The sequence below is a fragment of the Amblyraja radiata genome, chromosome 26, assembly GCF_010909765.2.
Source record: "Amblyraja radiata isolate CabotCenter1 chromosome 26, sAmbRad1.1.pri, whole genome shotgun sequence".
NCBI lineage: Eukaryota > Metazoa > Chordata > Chondrichthyes > Rajiformes > Rajidae > Amblyraja > Amblyraja radiata.
Genome location: NC_045981.1, coordinates 17302230 through 17325062, shown reverse-complemented (window position 1 = coordinate 17325062; position 22833 = coordinate 17302230). Strand labels below are relative to the sequence as shown.

At 41.4% G+C, this 22833-nt stretch overlaps 1 protein-coding gene across 1 annotated transcript in view; it reads left to right on the top strand.

The window, feature by feature from the left end:
* The first annotated feature begins 1781 nt into the window (after positions 1 to 1781).
* Positions 1782 to 22833, top strand: part of gaa (alpha glucosidase) — a 31281-nt gene continuing 10229 nt past the window's right edge. Inside the window, exons 1-13 of the mRNA XM_033044345.1 lie at positions 1782 to 2209; positions 3766 to 4423; positions 6636 to 6781; positions 8303 to 8468; positions 9198 to 9294; positions 10259 to 10378; positions 13506 to 13624; positions 17575 to 17706; positions 18895 to 19005; positions 19922 to 20035; positions 21051 to 21135; positions 21332 to 21449; positions 22448 to 22581. Of these exons, the coding sequence (XP_032900236.1) occupies positions 3854 to 4423; positions 6636 to 6781; positions 8303 to 8468; positions 9198 to 9294; positions 10259 to 10378; positions 13506 to 13624; positions 17575 to 17706; positions 18895 to 19005; positions 19922 to 20035; positions 21051 to 21135; positions 21332 to 21449; positions 22448 to 22581 (1912 nt within the window). The 5' untranslated portion in view covers positions 1782 to 2209; positions 3766 to 3853. The remainder of the gene's footprint in view (positions 2210 to 3765; positions 4424 to 6635; positions 6782 to 8302; positions 8469 to 9197; positions 9295 to 10258; positions 10379 to 13505; positions 13625 to 17574; positions 17707 to 18894; positions 19006 to 19921; positions 20036 to 21050; positions 21136 to 21331; positions 21450 to 22447; positions 22582 to 22833) is intronic.

Below are 22833 nucleotides of genomic sequence, written 5' to 3'. Positions count from 1 at the left end.
GCCACTGGATTTTCAACATGTTAACATTTTAGGCGACCTGCGACCTATGACAGGTGCCGGCAGTCGCCGAAAAAGACGCGTAAGTGGGACAAGCCCATAACTCTTTTTCCCATTCCCACACTGACCTTTCTGTCTTGGGCCTCCACCATTGACAGAGTGAGGCCACATGTAAACTGGCTGAACAGCACCTCATATTTCTCTTGGGTAACTTACAGCCCAAAAATATGGACATTGAATTCTCCAATTTTACGTAACTACACAACCCTCCTCCTCTCCTTCCTTCCCCCCCTAAATCACCTCCACCGACTCTCCACTGTGCCCCATCAGGACGCGCACCTATTGTTCCCCTCTCCCTTCCCTTCCACGCATATTCCTTCCTCCAGCTTCACGATCTGCCGTTTGTTCCAACCACATGCCTGTCGAAAACCCCCAAAAATTACCTATCCATGTTCTCTAGACATACTGCCTGAGCTGCTGAGTACTTTGTGTCCTTTTGTATCTTCAATCTTTTTGTCTCACCTTCTGTCTTATCATCTCTGTCTTTTGTCCTACGACTGCCTATCAAAAAGCCCTCCTCGTCTTAATTCAAAACTTATCACCTGCCATGCTTTATCCTGCCCTCCTCTCTTCCATCTTTCTTCGCCTCTCCCCCACCCAGCACAGTAGGTCTGAAGAAAGACAGACACAAAAAACTGGAGTAACTCATCAGGTCAGGCAGCATCTCTGGGGAAAGGAGTTTCGAGTCGAGACCCTTCTTCAGACTGAGAGTCAGGGGAGAGGGAATCTAGAGATCTGAAGAAATGTCCCGACCTGAAACGTCACATATCTATGTTCTTCAGAGATGCTGCTGGACCCGCTGAGTTACTCCAGCACTATGTGTCTTTTTTTTTTTTTGTAAACCAAATCTGAGGAAGGACATTATTGTCCTAGAGGGAGTGCAGAGAAGGTTCACCAGACTGATTCCTGGGATGTCAGGACTGTCTTATGAAGAAAGACTGGATAGACTTTGTTTATACTCTCTAGAATTTAGGAGATTGAGAGGGGATCTTATAGAAACTTATAAAATTCTTAAGGGGTTGGACAGGCTAGATGCAGGAAGATTGCTCCCGATGTTGGGGAAGTCCAGGACAAGGGGTCACAGCTTAAGGATAAGGGGGAAATCCTTTAAAACCGAGATGAGAATAACTTTTTTTCACACAGAGAGTGGTGAATCTCTGGAACTCTCTGCCACAGAGGGTAGTCGAGGCCAGTTCATTGGCTATATTTAAGAGGGAGTTAGATGTGGCCCTTGTGGCTAAGGGGATCAGAGGGTATGGAGAGAAGGCAGGTACGGGATACTGAGTTGGATGATCAGCCATGATCATATTGAATGGCGGTGCAGGCTCGAAGGGCCGAATGGTCTACTCCTGCACCTAATTTCTATGTTCTATGTTCTAAACCAGCATCTGGAGTTCCTTGTTTCTACCTCTCCTCGTCTGAAGATGGGTCTCGACCCGAAACGTCACCTATTCATTTTCTCCAGAGATGCTGCATGACCCGCTGAGTTAACCCGGCTCCAGTATCTTTGCTTTTTATGTCTATCTTCGGCGTAAACCGACATCTGCAGTTCCTTTCCACACTTCTCCCCGTCCGCCATGTTCCTGGTCGCTCGGAGACGCCGCCAACAACCCGCCGCCTCCGTGCGGGACTGTGCCACTTTCCAGCGAGGGGGGGATGGGTTTCCGTGGGCTCAGGGTTGCAGCTGGAGGAGGCCGACGGGCACTAGACACCCCCTCGCCCTGTATGGCGGCGCCCGGCGGCGGGGCCGCTCGCTCCCTGGTTACCGACCAGGAAGCGGCCTACGCCCTACTGGGATCCCTATTCTGTTCCCCGCCGTCAGAGTCTCTCCAAGTCTCTGCCCCGCTGGGATCCCCATCCTGTTCCCCGCCGTCAGAGTCTATCGAAGTCTCCGCCCGCCCAGGAACATTCAGGGGAGAAGTTAGTCAGGGGAGAAGGCTCAGTCACAGGGATCGCCCGATGGGCCGAGTGTTTCTAGCACCTTCTGGCGAAGTCAGCTAGGCGAAGGGACTCCTGTGAGAACAGTAGGAGGCCACTCAGACCATCGTGTCGGGACTCTCTCTCTCTCTATATATATATATATATATATATATATATATCTCTCTCTGCCTTGTCCCCTAATCAATTACTCTCACTCTTGAATCATGAAAGGGTAAGCACTTTAATTTTGCGTTTTGTTCTGCAAAGATTTCGAGTTGTTCGATACCGAATACGAATCTTTGGAGCTTTCTCCAAAGGGGGCAGTGGAGGCTGAGGATATTCAAGACAGAATGATATTATGGGTGTTAAGGGAAACAAGGAATATGGAGTAAATGCAGATAAGTAACAGGAGATAAAAGATCAACCAACTTTTAATTGAATGGCAAACAGGCCCATAAGCTGTTCTTACTTCTGTGTTCGTGGTTCTTTTGGGGAAACTGAGATCTGCTGTACAAAGATACTACACATCAAAGCAGAATAACCCCTTAACTTTTGGCACCACACTGCAGGTTGATTAACTATCATTTAGATCATCTTAGATGTTCAATCTGAAAAAGGGTCTCCACCTGAAACGTCTGTCCACTTGCACCTACAGATGCAGTATGATGCACTGAGATCCTCTGGCACCATGTTTTTGGATCTTTGAACACTTTGTTTCTGTTGTCAGGGAAATAAACTTTATAACTGTTGTTTCTGCCCTACTTTTCCTGAACGGTTTTATTTGGAGTATATTCGCTAATATGATGACTTTTGAGGACGTACAATAGGCAAGAATAATGAGACAAGAAGTTGATTTTGCAAGACAATCTCAGCATGTGGCTTAGTGGATGACCTGCACAAGTTAAAGTTACTAATCTGGAAGCAAGAACCATATTTTCACACAAACTGGCTTTTTACTTGTTACCATACACATGCATTGGCTTCTTGCTTATTTTGAATTAATATTAATATTTTAAGAAACTAAAGTCTACCACAGATATAAATTTGAATCTGATTATTTCTAATAATGCATAACAATAAGGTCCCCCCTGAAAATAATTCCATTCGCTATATCTGCATCGTATGGCTTAGAAATATATTAAATAACACAACATGCAGGTTATAAGGTTATGGGAAAGGGCTAGGATAGACAAGAAATTAAAGTTCTTTGGGGAAGGCAGATTTCAATGTGATAATCAGAACCTGGCAGAAGTCTGGGAACAGAAGACTTGGAAGAGATAAAGATGCAATCATGCAACAGTGAGAGGACTGATATATTCATGTATTGGTGAAAGGAAAGGCCAACAATGGCTTGTGCAGAAAACAAGTGGGGGAGGGTCAACAGAAGTACAGAAAGTGGAAGGACGGGACTTAAAAAGTAATTAGAATAGTGAAGAGGGGGCTTGAAACAGCAAAGTCAAATATGGGAAGGCAGAACAACAATGCAGGTATTTCATGAGTATACAGTGCAAGGGAGCAAGCCTAGAGTTGTCAAAATAATTACTCCATGCTCGATTTATTATGCATTTTGTCAGGAAAAGTTTGAAACTGAATTTTTGCAGATTTAATTCTGTTTTTGAGCATCTGATGTGCTGCACAACATTTGAGCAATTTAACAAAACAAAACAAAATTATTAAATATTTTTTTCTTGGGCAATTTTTTGTTAGCATAATGATTTATTATCAGCAAAAAGTGGTAATTGTGGAGAATGAGAATTATTTTCACACTGTTTTCTCTGTCTCATTTAGGTATTTGCATAAAACTCTAAATTCAAGGCCTTCAACCATCTGATTTCTACCAGTTTGTCAATCAAAGATATGCGCTCTTGTTTCATGAATGGAACTTATTGGACTTTTATCTCTGGCTAAATCAAGAATGCCAACTATTACTGCTCTTAAATTTGGGGCCGTTTTCTTTATTTTCATTCTTTTTGGTTTGATAACTTACCACAATTATTCTCAGCTGGAGTCTCTGAAAATCCATCAAACCACTTATTTGGGCAAAATTAAGCTATACCTCTTGTGGCAATCTCCAGATTATAAAAATGACACTAAAGCTGCAGAAAAACAGAAGAATTCACCATTCAATAAGGGTAATCACAATGGCTCACATTGTGATATCGATCCTAATAGTAGGTTGGATTGTGCTTTTAATAAACTGATGAATGAGAAGGAATGTCAAGCCCGCGGTTGCTGCTGGATTCCAGTGGTCAGTGCTGTCAATAAGACTGCCCCCCTTTGTTTCTTGCCATCAAATTATCCTTCTTACAACATGGAAAACATTTCACCAACCAAATCAGGCTATACAGCTACGTTAAGCCGCAAAGAGAGGACGTTGTTCCCAAATGACATAAGGACACTTCAGTTGAACATAATGTACGAGACATCAGAAAGACTTCATTTCACTGTAAGTAATCTCGATTGGTAAGGATCATCTTCATGAGGTCATGCAGATGGGCAGAGCCTGTCAAAGTATTAAGGGAACTGATATACACATTAAGTATCTCTTTAAATCGCCCATTGATGTAAATAGTTATATTTGAATTTTGGAGGTGGTTTGACGTTAATTAAACTTCTGCCCACTGAATCCATGCCGACCATCCACCCATTCACACAAGTTCTGTTATCCCACTTTCCCATCCACTTTTCAGTGACAAAGATAAATATTAATATAGGTTTTCTTGATTTTAAATTGAGGGCTCTTTGTTAATATCAAGTATAGTTGTTTCAATTATATTGTAAGTAGGAGTTACAAAGCTACCTATAGCTTCTATGTGCCTAACTTTCACATTCACTTTGCACAAAGTCCGAGATTAAATTAACCATCCTTAACAATACAAAACAACAACACAGTTTGTTAGTGCGTATAAACATAGCAAAGATCCATTCAAACAAATGACAATGTAAAGAGCTTTGAATAATTGGCAACATTATTTTTCACAAAGGAATAATTTTTATCACTCCAAATTACTGTAGGTGTCAGTATGCTGTATCATTTCCTTTCTTTGCAATTGCATAAATACAATAACTATGATGCTTATTTTTAACATCTGTCATCCTTCAATAGGAATATAAACAATGGAAGAAAAACAAGTTTAAGTTTTATTATCTTTTAAGCACTAGAAATTAGAATTTTTAGTTAAAAGGATGATGGGATTTCCTTTTGTGGTTTCTTTTCCCTCTTAACAATTTATCCAGATAGTGTTCATCAGTAGGACGATATCAGTACACAATTCCTAATTGTCTCATTTGTCAAGGTGTTCCCCAGCATCCACCCCCTCCCCGGACCAAAGTCATAAGTTCATACATTATAGAAGCTGATTGGGCCACTTGACCCATCATGTCTACTCCGCCAATCAGTCATGGCTGATCTATCTTTCCCTATCAACCCCATTCTCCTGCCTTCTCCCCATAACCCCCTACTAATCTAAATCAGGGACAAATGTTTGAAAATGGGCAGCAAATTTCAAAACTGAACTCCAGAGATTTACCACCAAGACACTATCGTGCAAGCTATTGGCTGATTGGTGTTGCAGTCATTTATTTCAGTTACAAGAGATTGTCTATTGTATAAATGGATCACCATATATAATGGTATAATAGAATGTTCAAACTCGACCTGTATTTTTCAAACTATTTATAAAGCTTCCAATGATGAGTTGACTAATTGGTTTCTGACTCTGCAACATTAGGTGTCTGAGAGTGCTCAGGATAAGTCTTGTGTATTAGTCTCCCCTTTCTTTAAATATCTGCACTGTCGCAGATTATCTGTCTCAATTTGGAGATAGGCTCTCTAATTCTGGTATTACATTAAAACTAATGTTCTGTTATCTGTTTGTACATGCTGAAGGTTCAGCATCAGGCTCACTGGCTTTCGACACTGGCTGAGACATTGCTCCTGTTCTTAGTGCTTTTAATGTCTTTTAATTTTTACTGTTTTTTAGTCCTTCGTTTTACGGTTTTTAATGGTTTGTAATAACATTTTGTCCATGAGTTCTCATGTACAGCACTTTGTGGCAACTGCGGTTGTTTAAAGTGCTTTATAAATAAAGTTATTATTATTATTATTATTATTATTAAATCACTTGCTCCCTCTAACATACCAGAACCTTAGTTTCTGCACTTCTTCTACTGTACTGTCTAATGTCTAAGGAAAAAAGTGAATTAAAAGAATATTGGAGTATTAATTGGAATAACATGCAAATGTCAGTCCAGCAACACCAAAGTTCCAAGCACCTCAATAGATTGAAGAAGGGCCCTAACCCAAAACGGCGTCTGTCCAGTTCCCTTCATGAATGTTGCCTGAGTTCCTGCAGCAGTTTATTTTTTTGCTCTAGATTCCAGCTATTCCTCTCTGCTACAGTCTCTTGTGTCTTCTGAGCATGTCAGCGTAATTGTTACAACACAATGAATTTTCAGTGTTCAAATGCATTTGCTATTTCCAAGATTCATTTAATTGCATAATATATATTTGGAGTTGAACCAAAATGATTTGGTACAAACTAACAAATCAATCAGAATTAATAACATCGCCAGTAAAGGTCAATAATCGGCTTTATTGTTTATAAGGTTTATGTATGTTTTTTTTTTCTCTTTACGAAACCTTTGTGCTTTCTCAGCTCAAGGATCCAGAGAACAAGCGGTATGAAGTTCCTATTGATGTTCCTGTTGTTACTGAAAAAGCTTCAACTCAACTCTACACTGTTAATTTTACCTCCAGACCTTTTGGTATTATTGTACAAAGAAAGTCAAATGGTCTTGTATTGTAAGTAATTATACTTGGCATTGCTTTCTATGTTCTTCTTCACGTACAATTTATACTTCAGAAGTTTGGTGGCGTGAAAGTGAGAACAAAGGTCCACACAAATATACATGTAACCTGACCCTACTGAACTAGAAGGTAGACACAAAATGCTGGAGTAACTCAGCGGACAGACAGCATCTCTGGAGAGAAGGAATGGGTGACGTTTCGGGTCGAGACCCTTCTTCAGACTGATGCCAGGGGAGTGACGGACTGACATCAGTCTGAAGAAGGGTCTCGACCTGAAGCGTCATCCATTCCTTCTCTCCAGAGATGCTGTCTGTCCCGCTGAGTTACTCCAGCATTTAGTGTCTACCTTCGATTTAAACCAGCATCTGCAGTTCTTTCCCACTGAACTAGTGTTGTTCCCTATCTACATTAACATTTGTAGCTGAAAGCATTGGTGAACCTTTCCCAGTAATTTAATACAATATTTTAGCTTTGTTGATGAGTCCTTCCATCACGTTAATGATTGTAAGTGGGCTATTATGCGCGCAATTTTCTATTTTGTTAGCTCAATATGGACAATTGTAAAGCTCCACAAGAATAGCACTGTGAGTGGTTAGGACGCACAGGATTTGAGCATTGACAGCAGGATGTTGTATCGGTGTGTAGGGTGTATCCAGATGTTTATTTCTATTACTTGCAATAACTGACGTCATATCTGCTGAATGCCATTGCTGAGCCACTTCAGTGAGTAGAGGTGAGAGGCGAACTTCCTTTTTGCAAAAATGCATATATGTTAACCAGTTTTATGACCATTCTGATGTTTCATTCTTAACTTTATGAAATCAGATTCTTGGGAGTAACTGAACTGAAATTATGAACTTGAATTCATGGTATATGACAGGTTGGTTTTATAGGCATCAAAGAGGGAAATCAATGAGTCACATAGTATGGAAACAGATCCTTCGACCCTAAGTTCCTCCAGCTTGTGCTGGAGGTCAAAAGGAGAATGCACAAACTCATCCCAGACAGCATCTGAGACCAGAATTGAACCTAGTTCTCTGGTGCCGTGTGACATCGGCTCTTCAAGCTACACCACTATGCTCTCCGAGTGTTTTTCTGTCAGCAACAGAGTGGGAGCAGCAGCATTAGAAGTGGAATCCCAACAGTGGCAGTGTGAGAGTGGGATCATGTCAGCAGGCCATGGAAGTAAGGGATAATGCCGATTCAAAATTAATGCAGACATAAATGTCCAGCTGGATGTCTGTAGTAATTGTGTGATCCACTTCTAATAATATGCATGGCCTCAAAGATATAAAACTAAATTTAACAAAGAGTCTGGTGCATTAGCTATGATTCAATGCTATTGTAACATAACTCTATATACACTGCAGTTTTCTGCAGGTTAAATTTGCTATATTGCAGTAGACAACATTGGAAAAATAATTAACAAATAAATCATGATCTAATATTTTAATGAGTTCCTCTAGTATTTTTAAGAGACAAGAAGTAGCATGTGCTATTACTTTTATTTTCCAGGCTGAATACCACAGTGGGGCCATTGTTTTATGCTGATCAATTTCTGCAGATCTCTACTTCCCTGGCCTCACAATACATTTCAGGGCTGGGCGAGCACATGACAAATCTAATCCTGAATGTCAATTGGACTCGAGTAACCCTCTGGAATCGAGATCAAGCACCTCATGTAAGTACTGTTTGCTTCCGTTTCAGACGAATGACAAGTGACCTCAGTAATACATACCAAACATCTAGTAGCTGAAGGAAGGATGTTCCCCCTAGATTGTAGCATCTGCAGTCTGTTGTGTCTCCCAAATTGGACTGGGCAGCGACTGTAAACACTGCCCAGTCCATCATTGGCTCTGACCTCCCTACCATCGAGGGGATCTATCGCAGTCGCTGCCTCAAAAAGGCTGACAGCATCATCAAGGATCCACACCATCCTGGCCACACACTCATCTCCCCGCTGCCTTCAGGTAGAAGGTACGGGAGTCTGAAATCTGCAACATCCACGTTCAGGAATAGCTACATCCCCACAGCCATCAGGCTATTAAACTCAACTCAAACAAAACTCTGAACATTAATAGCCCATTGCACTTTATCTGCTTATTTATGTGTGTTTATATATATTCAATGGTATATGGTCACTTTGATCTGTTCTGTATTTATTTATGCCTCCTATATTCTGTTGTGCTGAAGCAAAGCAAGAATTTCATTGTCCTACCTAGGCCACATGACAATAAACTCTCTTAAATCTTGAATGACTAGAACTGCACACAGTACACCACATGTGGTCTCACCAATGACTTGTATGGCTGCGTCGTAATGTCCCATGCAAAGATTTTCAGAAAATTTATGAATCCAGGTGATATTTTTTTTCTGTGTGCTATCACCAATGCTGCATTGTTTTTTACAGAAAAAATCCAATTTATATGGCTCACACCCTTTTTATTTGGTGATGGAAGGGGATGGGTCAGCTCATGGTGTTTTCCTGTTAAACAGTAATGCCCAAGGTAAGAAATTATTCAACTTGTACATGCAAATTAAACTCTGTTTCAAACCTGACAGAGACTGTAGATGCTGGAATTTGGAGCAAAATTCAGATCCTTATGCACCTTCTCAACCTGAAACAGTAACCGTCTCACCAGCCTCCATAGACACAGCGTGACCCGCCAAGTTCCTAAACGAGTCCCTGTTTAATACTAAACTATCTTTTTCCGCTGAACCGCAATGCAGGTTAAGCATTTTTGTCATGCTGCATGCTGCAGTTTAATTTGTTTTTGATCTTTTACACTTCCTTGAAGACACTTTTTTTGCAATAAATACTCAATATATAAATCAAATACTGAATTAAAAAATATATAATTGTATGAGCTTTTGCAAAACATTCAAAGCTGTCTCTCTCTTTCATCCTTTACCAAAGTAATGTGTTGCATGCTGTTTCTTTTGACTTTTCTTCAAATGTTATATTAATAGAATCCCATTGCTCAACATGAGGCTATTTGGCCCATTGTCATTGTGCCAGCTCATTGAAAGAAATATTCAATTATTCCCATATCCCTGCTGTCACTTGCATTACTCATTTCTATTTCTTCAATTCCTTTTAGAAAGTTCAGAGTAATTATGTTTCCACTCCTCTATTTTTTTTTTTAAACTAGGTATCGTTTTGTTATCCTTCTTGCAACTATTTTCTGATTTATTCCATCATAAATTTAAGAATTTTGAACATTTTGCTCACATTTCAACTGATCTTCTTTGCTCCAAACAAAACCAATCACAGTCTAATCATTCCCCCCAAAGAACTCCTTCATTCCTGGAATCATTCACACAAACTTCCTTGATACCCTTTTCACATCCATGAGGTGCATTTTTCCACGGATCACTAATCATAAATAATCTTATTTATATTTCTCCTTGTGGTAATGATTATTAAGTTAATACTGTACTAGAGAACCCATGCAATTTTATTTTATCCAGATGTATTACTTCAGCCATCTCCTGCTCTTACCTGGAGGGCCATTGGAGGAATCTTTGATTTTTATGTGTTCTTGGGTCCAAATCCAAAAACGGTGATCAGGCAATACATGGATATTATCGGTAAGATTGAAGCTATCACTGTGATGTATGTTGTACATTTAGAATTAAATTACAGCTGAGTAATCTTTAATCATCTGATTGTTATGCATTTATGTTAATATTATTAACAAATAATTGAGAAGGATTGAAAACAATCTAGGATTGTGTGTATTACTCCTTTCAATTTTAAATTCAGTTTAAGAAAACTGAATAAAAATGTACATTTATGAAGCAGGAGAGAATTTAATAAATTGCAAAAGAAAACATTATTCCAAATGGTTCACTTAATATTTAATGCACACCAGAATCAGCTTTGCCAACCAACATCTTCCTCTTCACCTTCTACATCTCCACATTAACTCAACAAATTAATAAAAAGAGTGTTGCAATTTTATGGTGGCATTATATTTCCAATCGGAACTACACATATATGACATTTATATTACATTTCTTTACTGTCTTCTGGAACCAATGTCTGCATAGAACTAGATTTAAATGGCCTAGAATAGCACAATACATGTCGTTACCACACTTCCAACAAACATACTTTGATCTCGGTAGTGTGAACATAAGAACGTTAGAAATAGTAACAAGAGTAGGCCATCTGGCTTTGCCTTTCAAAATATGGCCTCTGCACCACTTTCCTGGGCTGATTCCATGTCCCTTGATTATATTGGATGAATGGAAAATGCTATTTTTCCTTTTTTGAATTGATAATATTCAAAGCCCACAGACTGGTCGTATTGGTGGAAATGTGTCATCCTCGATAACAATCAGCACGGGAGCACCTCAAGGCTGCCTGCTCAGCCTCCTGCTTTACTCAATCTAAACTCATGACTGCGTAGCTGGACATAGTGCAACTCCATCATCAAGTACGCCGGTGACACCACTGTTGTAGGAATTATCACTGATGGGGACGAGTCAGAGTATAGAAGTGAGATCGACCGATTGACCAAATGGTGCCAGCACAATAACCTGGCTCTCAACACCAGCAAAACCAAGGAACTGATTGTGAATTTTGGAAGGGGTAGGATAGGGACCCACAATCCCATTTATATATCAATGGGTCGATGGTGGAAAGGGTCAGGAACTTCAAATTCCTGGACGTGCATATTTCCGAAGATCTCTCCTGGTTCCAGCACACTGATGCAATTATAAAGAAAGGACATCAGCACCTCTACTTCCAGAGAATATTACGGAGAGTCGGTATGTCAAGGAGGACTCTCTCTCGAGCATGCTGACCGGTTGCTTCGTGGCTTGGGATGACATCTTGAGCGTCCAGGAACGGAAAAGGCTGCAAAAAGTTGTAAACACTGCCCAGGCCATCACCGGCTCTGACCTCCCTACCATCGAGGGGGTCTATCACAGTCACTGCCTCAAAAAGGCTGCCAACATCATCAAGGACACACACCTTCTTGGCCACACACTCATCTTTCCGCTGCCGTCAGGTAGAAGGTACAGGAGCCTGAAATCTGCAACATCCAGGTTCAGGAACAGCCTCTTCCTCACAGCCATCAGACTATTAAACACAACTTCAAACAAACTCTGAACTATAACAGCCTATTGGACATTATCTGTTTATTTATGTGTATAGACTAAGCCGATCTTGGTATAGACTAAGCCGATCCCCCAACGCAATATTTCACCTCTCCACCAATTCCAATATTGGGGGGGGGGGGGGGGGGGGGCTTTCTGGAGCGCTAGTATGGGTGTTGTGGGTTGAAGGGGCTGGTTTCCAGAGGGTTATTATGGACATTGTGGGCCGAATGGATTCTTGGGCTGGCGGCTCAGTCACTCAAGCCTGTTGTGCTGGCAGCTCACTCACTCACGCTGGTGGGCTGGCAGTTGACTCATGGCTATTCCTTGAAATTCCATTTCAAGCAGGGTGCAAGGCCACCAAATTCAAGTGCAGTTTCTTATCCCATCAAGCAGGGTGCAAGGCCACCAAATTCAAGTGCAGTTTCATACCATTTCAAGCAGGGTGCAAGGCCACTAAAGACAGCGAGTCGTGACCTCTCCCTCCTCCATCTTGCAGAGACTGAGCTACTTCTGGGTTTTATAGTCCCTCCCACCTCCCACCAGAAGGGGCGTGGTCTTCCTGGTGTGATTGAGAGGAGCGAGAATCTCAACATTTTTAAAACACTAATAACTTTTATTTTTCATCGATGGGAGAAATCCTCGGCACCTGATGAGCGGAGGGGGACTCTGAGTAAGATGGCCAAAAATCACAGTCGTACGTGGTAGCGTTTTTTCTAAAACCAATATAAAGCGCAAACAGGAAGTGGTCAAGATTAGATTATTAATTATATAGAAGGCAAGGCAACTTTAATTAGGCAAGGCAACTTTAATTGGGCAAGGCAACTTTAATTGGGCAAGGCAACTTTAATTGGGCAAGGCAACTTTAATTGGGCAAGGCAACTTTAATCGGGCAAGGCAACTTTAATTAGGCAAGGCAACTTTAATTAGGCAACAGCTTTAGCATTTCCAAACCTAAGGCAACACAGCTTTAGCATTTCCAAACTATATTTTCAAACCATTAAGGGCACTGACAGGTCAGTAAAACCACTAACAGTTTAGTAAACATGTGTTCAGTGTTATTCACAGCTCAGACTGAGAGACGTGACCCTCTCGCTCCCGCATCTTGCAGAGACTGACTGAGGCACTCAACACTCCGGGTTTTATAGTTCCTCCGGAAGGGGCGTGGTCTTCAGGAAAGAGAATCTCAACATTTTTTAAACACTAATAACTCTCTTATTTTTCATCGATGGGAAAAATCCTCTTGTCCTGCGCAGTGGAGGGGGACTGAGTAAGATGGCCAAAAATCACAGCTGTAAGTGGCAGCGTTTTTCTAAAATCAATATACAGAACAACAGGAAGTGGTCAAGATCAGACTTTTAGTAATATAGATGGTATATAGACACACTGATCTGTTCTGTATTTATGCCTACAATATTCTGTTGTGCTGCAGCAAGCAAGCAAACAAGCAAGAATTTCATTTTCCCATCCGGGACACATGACAATAAACTCTCTAGACTTGACTTGAGTATTTTGTAAAGAATGTTATGAGAGGTACTATACAAATTCAAATTATTTGCTTTTTATCACTGTATAATGTTGTATCTTCCTGTAATTTGTTATAACTGCATAGGCTACCCAATAATGCCTCCATACTGGAGCCTGGGATTCCATCTGTGTCGGTTTGGTTACAAGAGCACAAATGTCACCCGACAGGTTGTGGAGAATATGGCCAGAGCCAACATGCCTCAGGTGATTTTGGTTTAATAAAATGTAACAATCTCTTAATGCACTTGAATCTAAGCAAATATGTTCGAACAATATTTTATTTTAAAATATAGGAGTTAATGAGCATTTTCATTGCTATATCATAACATGTGGTTCAAAATGGTAAGGCAGTGAATAATCAGTGATGGATGGGTTGCTAATTTTGTTTTGTTCTGGATATAGTTGAAGCTGCATTTATTCAGGCAAGTGGAGAGAATGCCATCATTATCCGGACATGCTTTTTATAAATTTGAAAAGACCCTGTACCCAGCCTTATTCCCATTCACATATCCACAATTCTCGGAGACAGTCCAACTGAATTTCTAGTTAATGGTAATTCACGGGACATTGCTAATAGGAAACTGCAGCTGATCCAGAACATGGGTCACCACACCCTCTGGAGGTTGAAAACTTCAAATTCCTAGGAGTCAATATCACCTACAACTTCTCTTGGACCACCCATATTGAAGCAACGACCAAGAAAGCACACCAACACCTCTATTTCCTTAGAAGCCTTAGGAAGTTCAGCATGTCCCCTACAACTCTCACCAACTTCTGCAGATGCACCATAGAAAGCATTTTATCAGGATGCATGACAACTGGTTAGCATGCAACAAAAAGCTTTGTCATGTGTACCTCAGTACACATGACATAAACTGCACCAAACTTGGTTTGGGAACAGCTCCATCCAAGACCACAAGAAATTGCAGCGAATTGTGGACGCAGCCCAGACCATCACACAAACCATCTCCCTTCTATTGACTCCATTTATACCTCACGCAGCCTCGACAAGGCTAGCAGCACAATCAAGGATGAGTTGCACCCTAGCCATTCCCTCTTCTCCCATCTCCCATCAGTAAAAGGTATAGAATTGTGAAAACGCACACCTCCGGCTTCAGCGACAGTTTCTTCCCAGCTGTTATGAGGCAACTGAATCATCCTACCACAACCAGAGAGCTGAGCTGAACTACTATCTACCTCTTTGGTGACCCTCAAACTACCCTGGATCGGACATTTTTGACTTCATCTTGCACTAAACTTTTTTACCATATCATGAATCTATACACTGCAAATGGCTCGATTGCAAAAAGATACAAAGTGTTGGAGTAACTCGGTGGATTAAGCAGCATCAATATAGAACATTGTTAGGCAGCATTGCTTTAGGACATGGAAAGGGACCCTTCATCAGACTGATAGTAGTAGGGGAGAAAGTTGGCTGGGTCGGAACATGCCTGAGAAGTGATAAGTATATACTGATGAGGGATGTTTTGATTGGCAGATGATTGGACAAAGGCCAGAGGTGAAAAGAGAAAAGGTAGTTAGATAGGAGAAAAGAGTTGTTAAATGTGAAGTCAGAGGAAGGAATGTAGGTGGAACGGAAAAGGGAGCATATGGAGTGCATCCAGTTGGGGCACAGGAAAGAGAGGGGGCAAAAACTAGAGGGCATGTGTTTGTAGGTTGGTGACCTAAAATTGGAGAATTCAATGTTCATAATGTTCTGAAGAAAGGTCTCGACCAGAAACGTCACCCATTCCTTCTCTTCAGAGATGCTGCCTGTCCCGCTGAGTTACTCCAGCATTTTGTGTCTACCTTCAATGTTCATACCATTGGGTTGAAAGTTATCCAGGCGGAATATGAGGTGCTGTTCCTCCAGATTGTGTGTGGCTTCATCCCAACTGTTGAGGAGGCCCATGGCAGAAGGATCAGTATGGGAATGGGAAGGGAATGGTTAGTAACCAGGAGATCCCACAGGCCTTGGCAGGCTGAGCACAGGTTCGGCGAAACGGTTGCCTAGTCTGTTTGATCTCGCCGATGTAAAGGAGGCCACATCTGGAGCACCAAATGCAATAGATGAATTTAGAGGAGGTCCACGTGATCTTCTGTCTCACATGGAATGGCTGCTGGAGTCCCTAGATGGATGTGAAAGAGAAGGTATAGGAACAGGAGTTACATCTCCTGCAGTTGAGGAGGAAAGTACTTGTGGAGGGTTTGATTTAAATGTGAGGATGAGTGAACCAAGGAGTTGTGCAAGTAGTAGTCTCTGCGGAAAGTGTAAATGGGTGGGAATGGGAAGATGTGACGTGTTGGATCACATTGAAGATGCTGGAAATGTTAGAGACTGATGTGTTGGATGCATAGGCGGGTTGGGTGCAAGGTCAGATACTCCGCCACTTCAACCTGGACTTCCACTGTTACGCCGATGACACCCAGATCTACCTCGGCACCAAATCCTCACACAAATTCCCCCTCTCCCATATCAACTCCTGTTTGTCAGCTATAAAAACCTGGATGCAACATAAGTTCCTCAAACTCAACAGCGATAAGACAGAATTCCTCCTCATAGGCTCCAAATCCACACTCAGCAAAATCAATAACCCCACTCTCACCATCGACGGCACCACTGTCTCTCCATCTCCCCAGGCCCGCAACCTTGGCGTGATCTTTGATTCCACCCTCTCCCTTGAGCCTCACATCCGCCATGTCATTAAAACCTCCTTCTTTCATCTCCGCAACATCGCCAAACTCAGACCCTCTCTCACACCTCCCGCTGCTGAAAGACTCATCCATGCCTTCATCTCCTCCCGACTGGACTATTGCAACTCACTTCTCCTTGGCATCAGCTCCACCTACATCAACCGACTCCAACTGGTCCAGAACGCAGCCGCCCGACTCATCACCCACACCAAATCCTGGCATCACATCACTCCAGTCCTCAAACAACTTCACTGGCTTCCCATCTCCCACCGGATCACCTACAAAATCCTGGTCCTCACCTACAAAGCCCTCCACCATCTGGCCCCCCCATATCTCACTGACCTCCTCTCCCCCTACCAACCCTCACGGTCCCTCAGATCCACATCAGCCGGTCTCCTCTCCATCCACAAGTCCAACCTCCGCAGTTTTGGGGACAGAGCCTTCTCCAGGGCAGCTCCCAGGCTCTGGAACTCCCTCCCCCAACTGATCCACAATTCCGTGTCCCTCACCATCTTCCAGTCCTGCCTCAAGACCCATCTCTTCACCTCTGCCTATCCTTAGCCCCACGTCCCCCTCCCTTTTCATCTGTGCATGAATTGCCTCATATTGTGTTTTGAATTGAATTCTGTCTTTAATTTGTGTACTAGTCATGTCTCTACTATTTATTTCATTCCCCTTACATGTTTTTCCTCTACTTGCTAAATTTTTGTAAGGTGTCCTTGAGACTCTTGAAAGGTGCCCATAAATAAAATTTATTATTATTATTATTAAGGTAAGTACTAGAGGAACTCTATCTTTGTTCTGTCTGGGAGGAGGGGGAGCAAGAGCCGAATTACGAGATACAGAGGAGACCTGGGTGAGGGATCCATCTTCAACAGCGGGTGGGGGTGGGGGGGGAGGGGAGGAACCAAGTTTATTAAAGAGAGGACAACTTTGATGTCATGTGGAAAATCTCACCTTGGGTGCAAAAGCAGCAGAGACGGAAACCATGGAGTTAGAGAGAGCGCAGTCTCTGCGGAAAGCAGAAAAGGATGGGAAAACCAACATCCTTTTGTAAGCCAGTATCTACAGTTCCTTATGTCTACATTGTACTGAATTATATTTAGTCTGTAAAATCCTGAAATACGTAGTCACAAAAATATAACACACAGCCATTTGTTTGAATATATTGAACTATTCCAACACCTGTGGTACTGTTCCATGGAAACACAGAGACAAAAGAGATTTAAGATGCTGGGACTTGAGCAAAAAACAAAATGTTGTAGGAACTGTGTGTCAGGCATCATCTGTAGAGAGAATGGACAATGTTGGAGGATCAGGACCCTTCTTCAGACTCCGTGGGAATCCATCTGCATTTTAGTTGACCTTTTGCTTTGATTTGGACTTTAATTAGAAAAATTGGAACAGCCGAGCTGTTACTCCTGTAACTGTTCCTTTATTAATCATTCTACTTTCTTCAGGATGTACAGTGGAATGATATTGATTACATGGACAATAAGAAAGACTTCACGTACAACTTGCAGTTCTTTGGAGATTATCCTCAGATGGTGGATGAATTTCACAAAAAGGGGTTGAAATATGTCATGATTGTGGTAAGAAGAAAAAGGCAGAAATTATTTATTAATTTGTACATAACTAAAACGCTGATCTTGTTATCATCCGGGTTGGCCGTCTTTCTATTTGCGCAAAAACGGTTTGCGATAGCGCTACGATTTTTCACCAGTTCACTCACTGTTCTCCTATGCTGCGAGTGTACCAAGTTTTGTTAAGGTCGGTTGAATGTCGTAAATGTTAGCGAGGTTTAAAAATCTTTAAAAACGCGCATGCGCAGATCGATCTCTTCTCCTGCCAGTCAGCGCCGCGCGAATTACTCTCTTCCCCTGTCATTCCCCGGGACGGTCCGCCCCTTCCTGCGCCATGGCGTCTTTACTAAAGCTGAGTATGTCGGTGGAAGTTTCCAACCGGAGTTTCAGAGGGACCCGAAGCAGCCCAGCCCCAAGCAGTAGCCCCGCCCCAAGAAGCAGCCCCTCCCCTAGCAGCAGGCCCGCCCAAAGAGCCAGCCCCGCCCCAAGCAGCAGCCCAGCCCCAAGCAGCAGCCCAGTGGCGGAGACCCGACCCAGCCCAGAGTCAGAGATGTCGCTCATGTCGCCAAACGGAAAGCGGAGACTCTGATCCCAGCGGAGGAGAACGACCAGCGACCAGCACCCGCTGTAAGTCCCCATCGCACCAGAAATACCAACAACTACCCCTCTGGTCCCCCTCGCTGGCTCCGCCCCCCTCCTTCGTGATGCCCCCTCTCCCCCATGGCTCTTTCCCCATCTTTTCTCCAATCTCACTCCCCCCCTGCCCACACACCCCTCTCCCGTGACCACTCCCCCCGTGCCCCCACACACCCCTCTCTCTCCACACAACCCCCCCACCCACATGCCCCTCCCCCCCACCCACACACATTGTTAGATTCTGATTCAATACTTATATATCCATCAAATCCATTCTAGCTGAAGATATCATCTCTTGGAAGAATACAATTCAGTCGACACCAGACATTCTATCGTACAGCACATTGCTATTTTCTATTGATGAACTAAGATAGCCAAGGCTGAAACTATATTTTAGCCAACCCTGCCCTTGCCTAATGATCTTATGTTATGCCCTTTGATTTCATAATATGCCAATGTGCCTCGTTTTTCACCTTATGGTTACCTGTATAATTTTTATTATTCTTATATTTCTTTTTCCTTAACGGTTCCTCGTAACTGCTCTTTTGCTTTCTACTGCAGGATCCAGGAATCAGCAGTTCACAGGGAGCAGGAAATTATAAACCATATGACGAAGGCCTAAAGAGAGGAGTTTTTATCACAAATGAAACTGGTGAACCATTTATAGGCAAGGTTCGTGTAGCAAAGACAAGTTTGTCCTGTCTTTTTATTTAATTTTTACATTTTCATTTCACCAAATGTTAAGTAATATTGACAACATCATTTAACTAGCTCTCACATGAAGAAATTAGAAATCCTAGAAATATTCTTCATAAGAATACCATAAGTGGTTCTTAAATTATCAATTGCTGGCTTACAAATAAGCTTGTTAAATGCCTCTCAGAGCAGAACCTCAATCTAAACATTTGCCAACTCTATTAAAAGTCTATTAATTTTAAACACTACAAGTTCAGTCCCAGTGTGGATACATATATTGTTCCATTGACTTTTATTGTTTCACATTTATGTGTATCCCATTAGGATAATCACTAAGGCATATGATGTTGAACTGACAGCTTTGCATAAAGCTTTACTGAGTTGGAGATGCACGTCGTAAATTTTTTATCTTTTATTATACAGTGAAATGTCATCAGGGTTGCACGAAAATAGCTGAGAGACCTACTTAATACAAAGAACAAGTTTGTGCTCTGTTCCTTTGAATAGGATTTAGAAACAGAAAGTCTGCAGATCTTTTCCACTTGGAGTGAAATGACTGAAAAATTATTCATTTTTACGGGCTTCAAATTATCATTAAGCATTTCTTTGTTGAAAGGTTTGATTAAGTGTACTCTGTCACAGTTGCAATTTCAAATGAATCTTATTAACATAGCATGATTTTTATAATTTTTTCCCATGCCATCTTTTGACTTCTAAATGTGTTGCTTTGAAACCATTTTCACGACAAACTGAACTTGAAACTATTTGCATATATTGTGGAGTCTAACCACACCACAGACTCTCATTTTATCAATCTAGTTTGGGTTTTAATTTGCCACTCCATCCGGCCTCTGTAAGTGTCTTTGAATAGTGCTGTGATTACTTTGTTTAGGTTTGGCCTGGACCAACAGCCTTCCCAGATTTTACTAATCCAGAAACTCAGGCATGGTGGTACGAGAACATTAAAGAGTTTCATGATCAGGTGCCATTTGATGGAATTTGGATTGTAAGTATGTAAGATAAGTTCACCAATTTTTCTTCTGAAGGAAAAAAAAAATTGCTAAAGCTGTGCAAAGTGCATTAGATTGTTCCTTGAGTGGAGCAACATTTAATAGGAACCTGAGGAGTAGCTTTTTCACTCAGAGGGTGGTGGGTAAATAGAATGAGCTGCCAGAAGCGGTACTTGAGCATGATACTGTAACAGAATTTAAAATACACTTGGACAGGTACATGGATAGGAAAGTGCAGAGGGATATAGGCCGAACTCCAGCAAATGGGACTAGCTTGGTCACATCAATAATGGGCTATCTTGGTCCATATGGATGTAGTGCCGAAGGGACTGTTTCCATGCTGTATGACTCGATAATTTGTATTCCATATGCTTATGATAATTTATCACATAAAAATACTATGTGTTTCCATTTCTTTAATAAAACTTAGCTTAACACAAAATTAAAATGTAAAACGAGGAATTATTAAGGAGGAATTTCTTTATTCAGTGGGTGGTGAATCTGTGGAATTCATTGCCACAGATGACAGTGGAAGCCAAGTCATTGGGTATTTTTAAAGCGGAGATTGATTAGTAAGGGCGTCAAAGGTTTCGGGGAGAAGGCAGGAGTATGGGGTCAAGAAAGAAAAATAGATCAGCTATGATCGAATGGCAGAGATGATTCTGGGCCAAATGGCCTAATTCTGCTCCTCTTTTTCAAATGTGCATAATTATTTTATTATTTCTAGCACCATGACTTTATGAGGTGGAATTAAGATTAGAGGTTGTTAGTAAATTATTTTCCATTGAGAAGTTTGCCTTTATTCATGAAAATTGTACATACGCATTTGACGCAAACTTATTTTTGAGAATCAAGTAGATTTGAAGTGCATGGAAGGGATGCTAGAAGACAGTACACTGGGTGTATTTTAAAAGATGTGAGAGAAGGTACTGGCCAGAATTATCATCAGCAGCATATTTCTTTGAGGTTGACTGAAGCTCAATGACTGAAATCAAGGTCCTTGTTTCACAGGATATGAATGAACCATCCAACTTTGTTAATGGAGCAATAAATGGCTGTCCAGACAACAATTTAGAAAATCCTCCTTATGTTCCAGGTAAAAATGAATTCATTCTGTAAAGTAAAAAGATTGTTTCATTGTGTTTCTACCAAATCTGCCTTGATTGGCAGTAACTGATTAGGAATTTTCTGCATTTTTCCCCATGGGATTTAACTGTTTGCACAATTCTTCTCCATGAAAGAATGTAATCCGCTTGCTATGAAAATGACTGCTGTCTATTTGCCTGTTGCAGATGTGACTGGAGGATATCTGAGGTCTCACACAGTTTGTATGACTGGAAAACTGTACCTGTCATCACATTATAACCTGCACAGTCTGTATGGCTTGACTGAGGCCATTGCTACTCATAAGTGAGTGACAATTATAATAGCTAAACATTAATTCCACTGGGCCTGGGCCACAATATTGTGTATAACAGGCAATGCTACTTGTACAGAATGGATTTAAAGTATTCAAAGCACTTTTTTTTTCTGTGTTGCTGGTTGCTTTCCAGTATCCTGAGCAATTAACTATTCAAGTGTGAGCTTTGGAAATTAATTTATCATGCTGTTCTACTTCAGTTTAATGTGATGCCAAGAGCTCACGAAATCCACACAAGTAAACACGTGCAGCATGATTCCCATATATAACTCGGCAGCCAAGAACAACATATTGATCTTTTCTAAATTTAAAGTAACATTTATAAATCTGTTGGCTTTTTATATAATGAGCTAGTTTTCCAATTTGATTATTCTGAGTCGGAATATTTCGGCTACTTATCATTGTTGGGAAACCTTGGTGTTGAATCAGGATCTTGCTGGGCTGTTGAAAAGCCAGTGCTCTGGCATTGCCCCACAACCTGTTATGGATCATGCCCTGTATTCCTGTTCTCCTTGCTTATTGTCCAGCGTTTGATCTGATCAGACCCTGGTGTGGAATATAACTTAGGAGTTTGCAGTTAGGAGAACTTTCCCTGTCTGTTTCTGCTTTCTCCAAGTCGTAGCACCATCAGTACCAACACATTACTGAGGTGCTAGGAGTGTTTTCACGAGTGCATGTTAATGCTTTATAAATGAGATTAGCAAGGTCACGTGAGGACTATAATTGTGCAGATACCAATAGATCCTTGTGATTAACTCTTTTAAGTTAAATAGATTAGCAGAACAATAATGATTAAAGGACGTGGCTGTCAATAGCAACCTTAAAAATCCATCACTGACTGACTTCAGCAAAGAATATTGAAGTGAGATTGATGTATCACTGAAGAGAACTTCCATATGTTGAATTAAAGTGAGATAGATGGCGGGAGTCAGTTGATCAAATGTTAAGCCACCATGTGCCTTCACATTGTCTCCTTTCATGCATTTAGTGCATTGATCAAGGTGATTGGGAAGCGTCCTCTTGTGATATCACGGTCCACATTTCCCAGTCATGGTCGTTATGCTGGACACTGGACAGGGGACATCTCAAGCAACTGGAATGACATGTACTACACCATCCCAGGTATCCAAATTAGCATCCTTCTTTTGTAAATTCACTTGAAACATTAACCGTAACTTCCTTTCTACAAAGATATTCTCCACGCACTGAGCATTTCCAGCACTTTACTTATGGAGATTTGAGACCTTCCAAAAGGTGTAACTATTAGAATATAGTTGTTATTCTAATTGGAAACTTAATACCATAGTCATGTAAATTATGTATTAAGCAACTAATCTTTTCCTTTTTCTGTAATAAATGATGATCTATAAAATG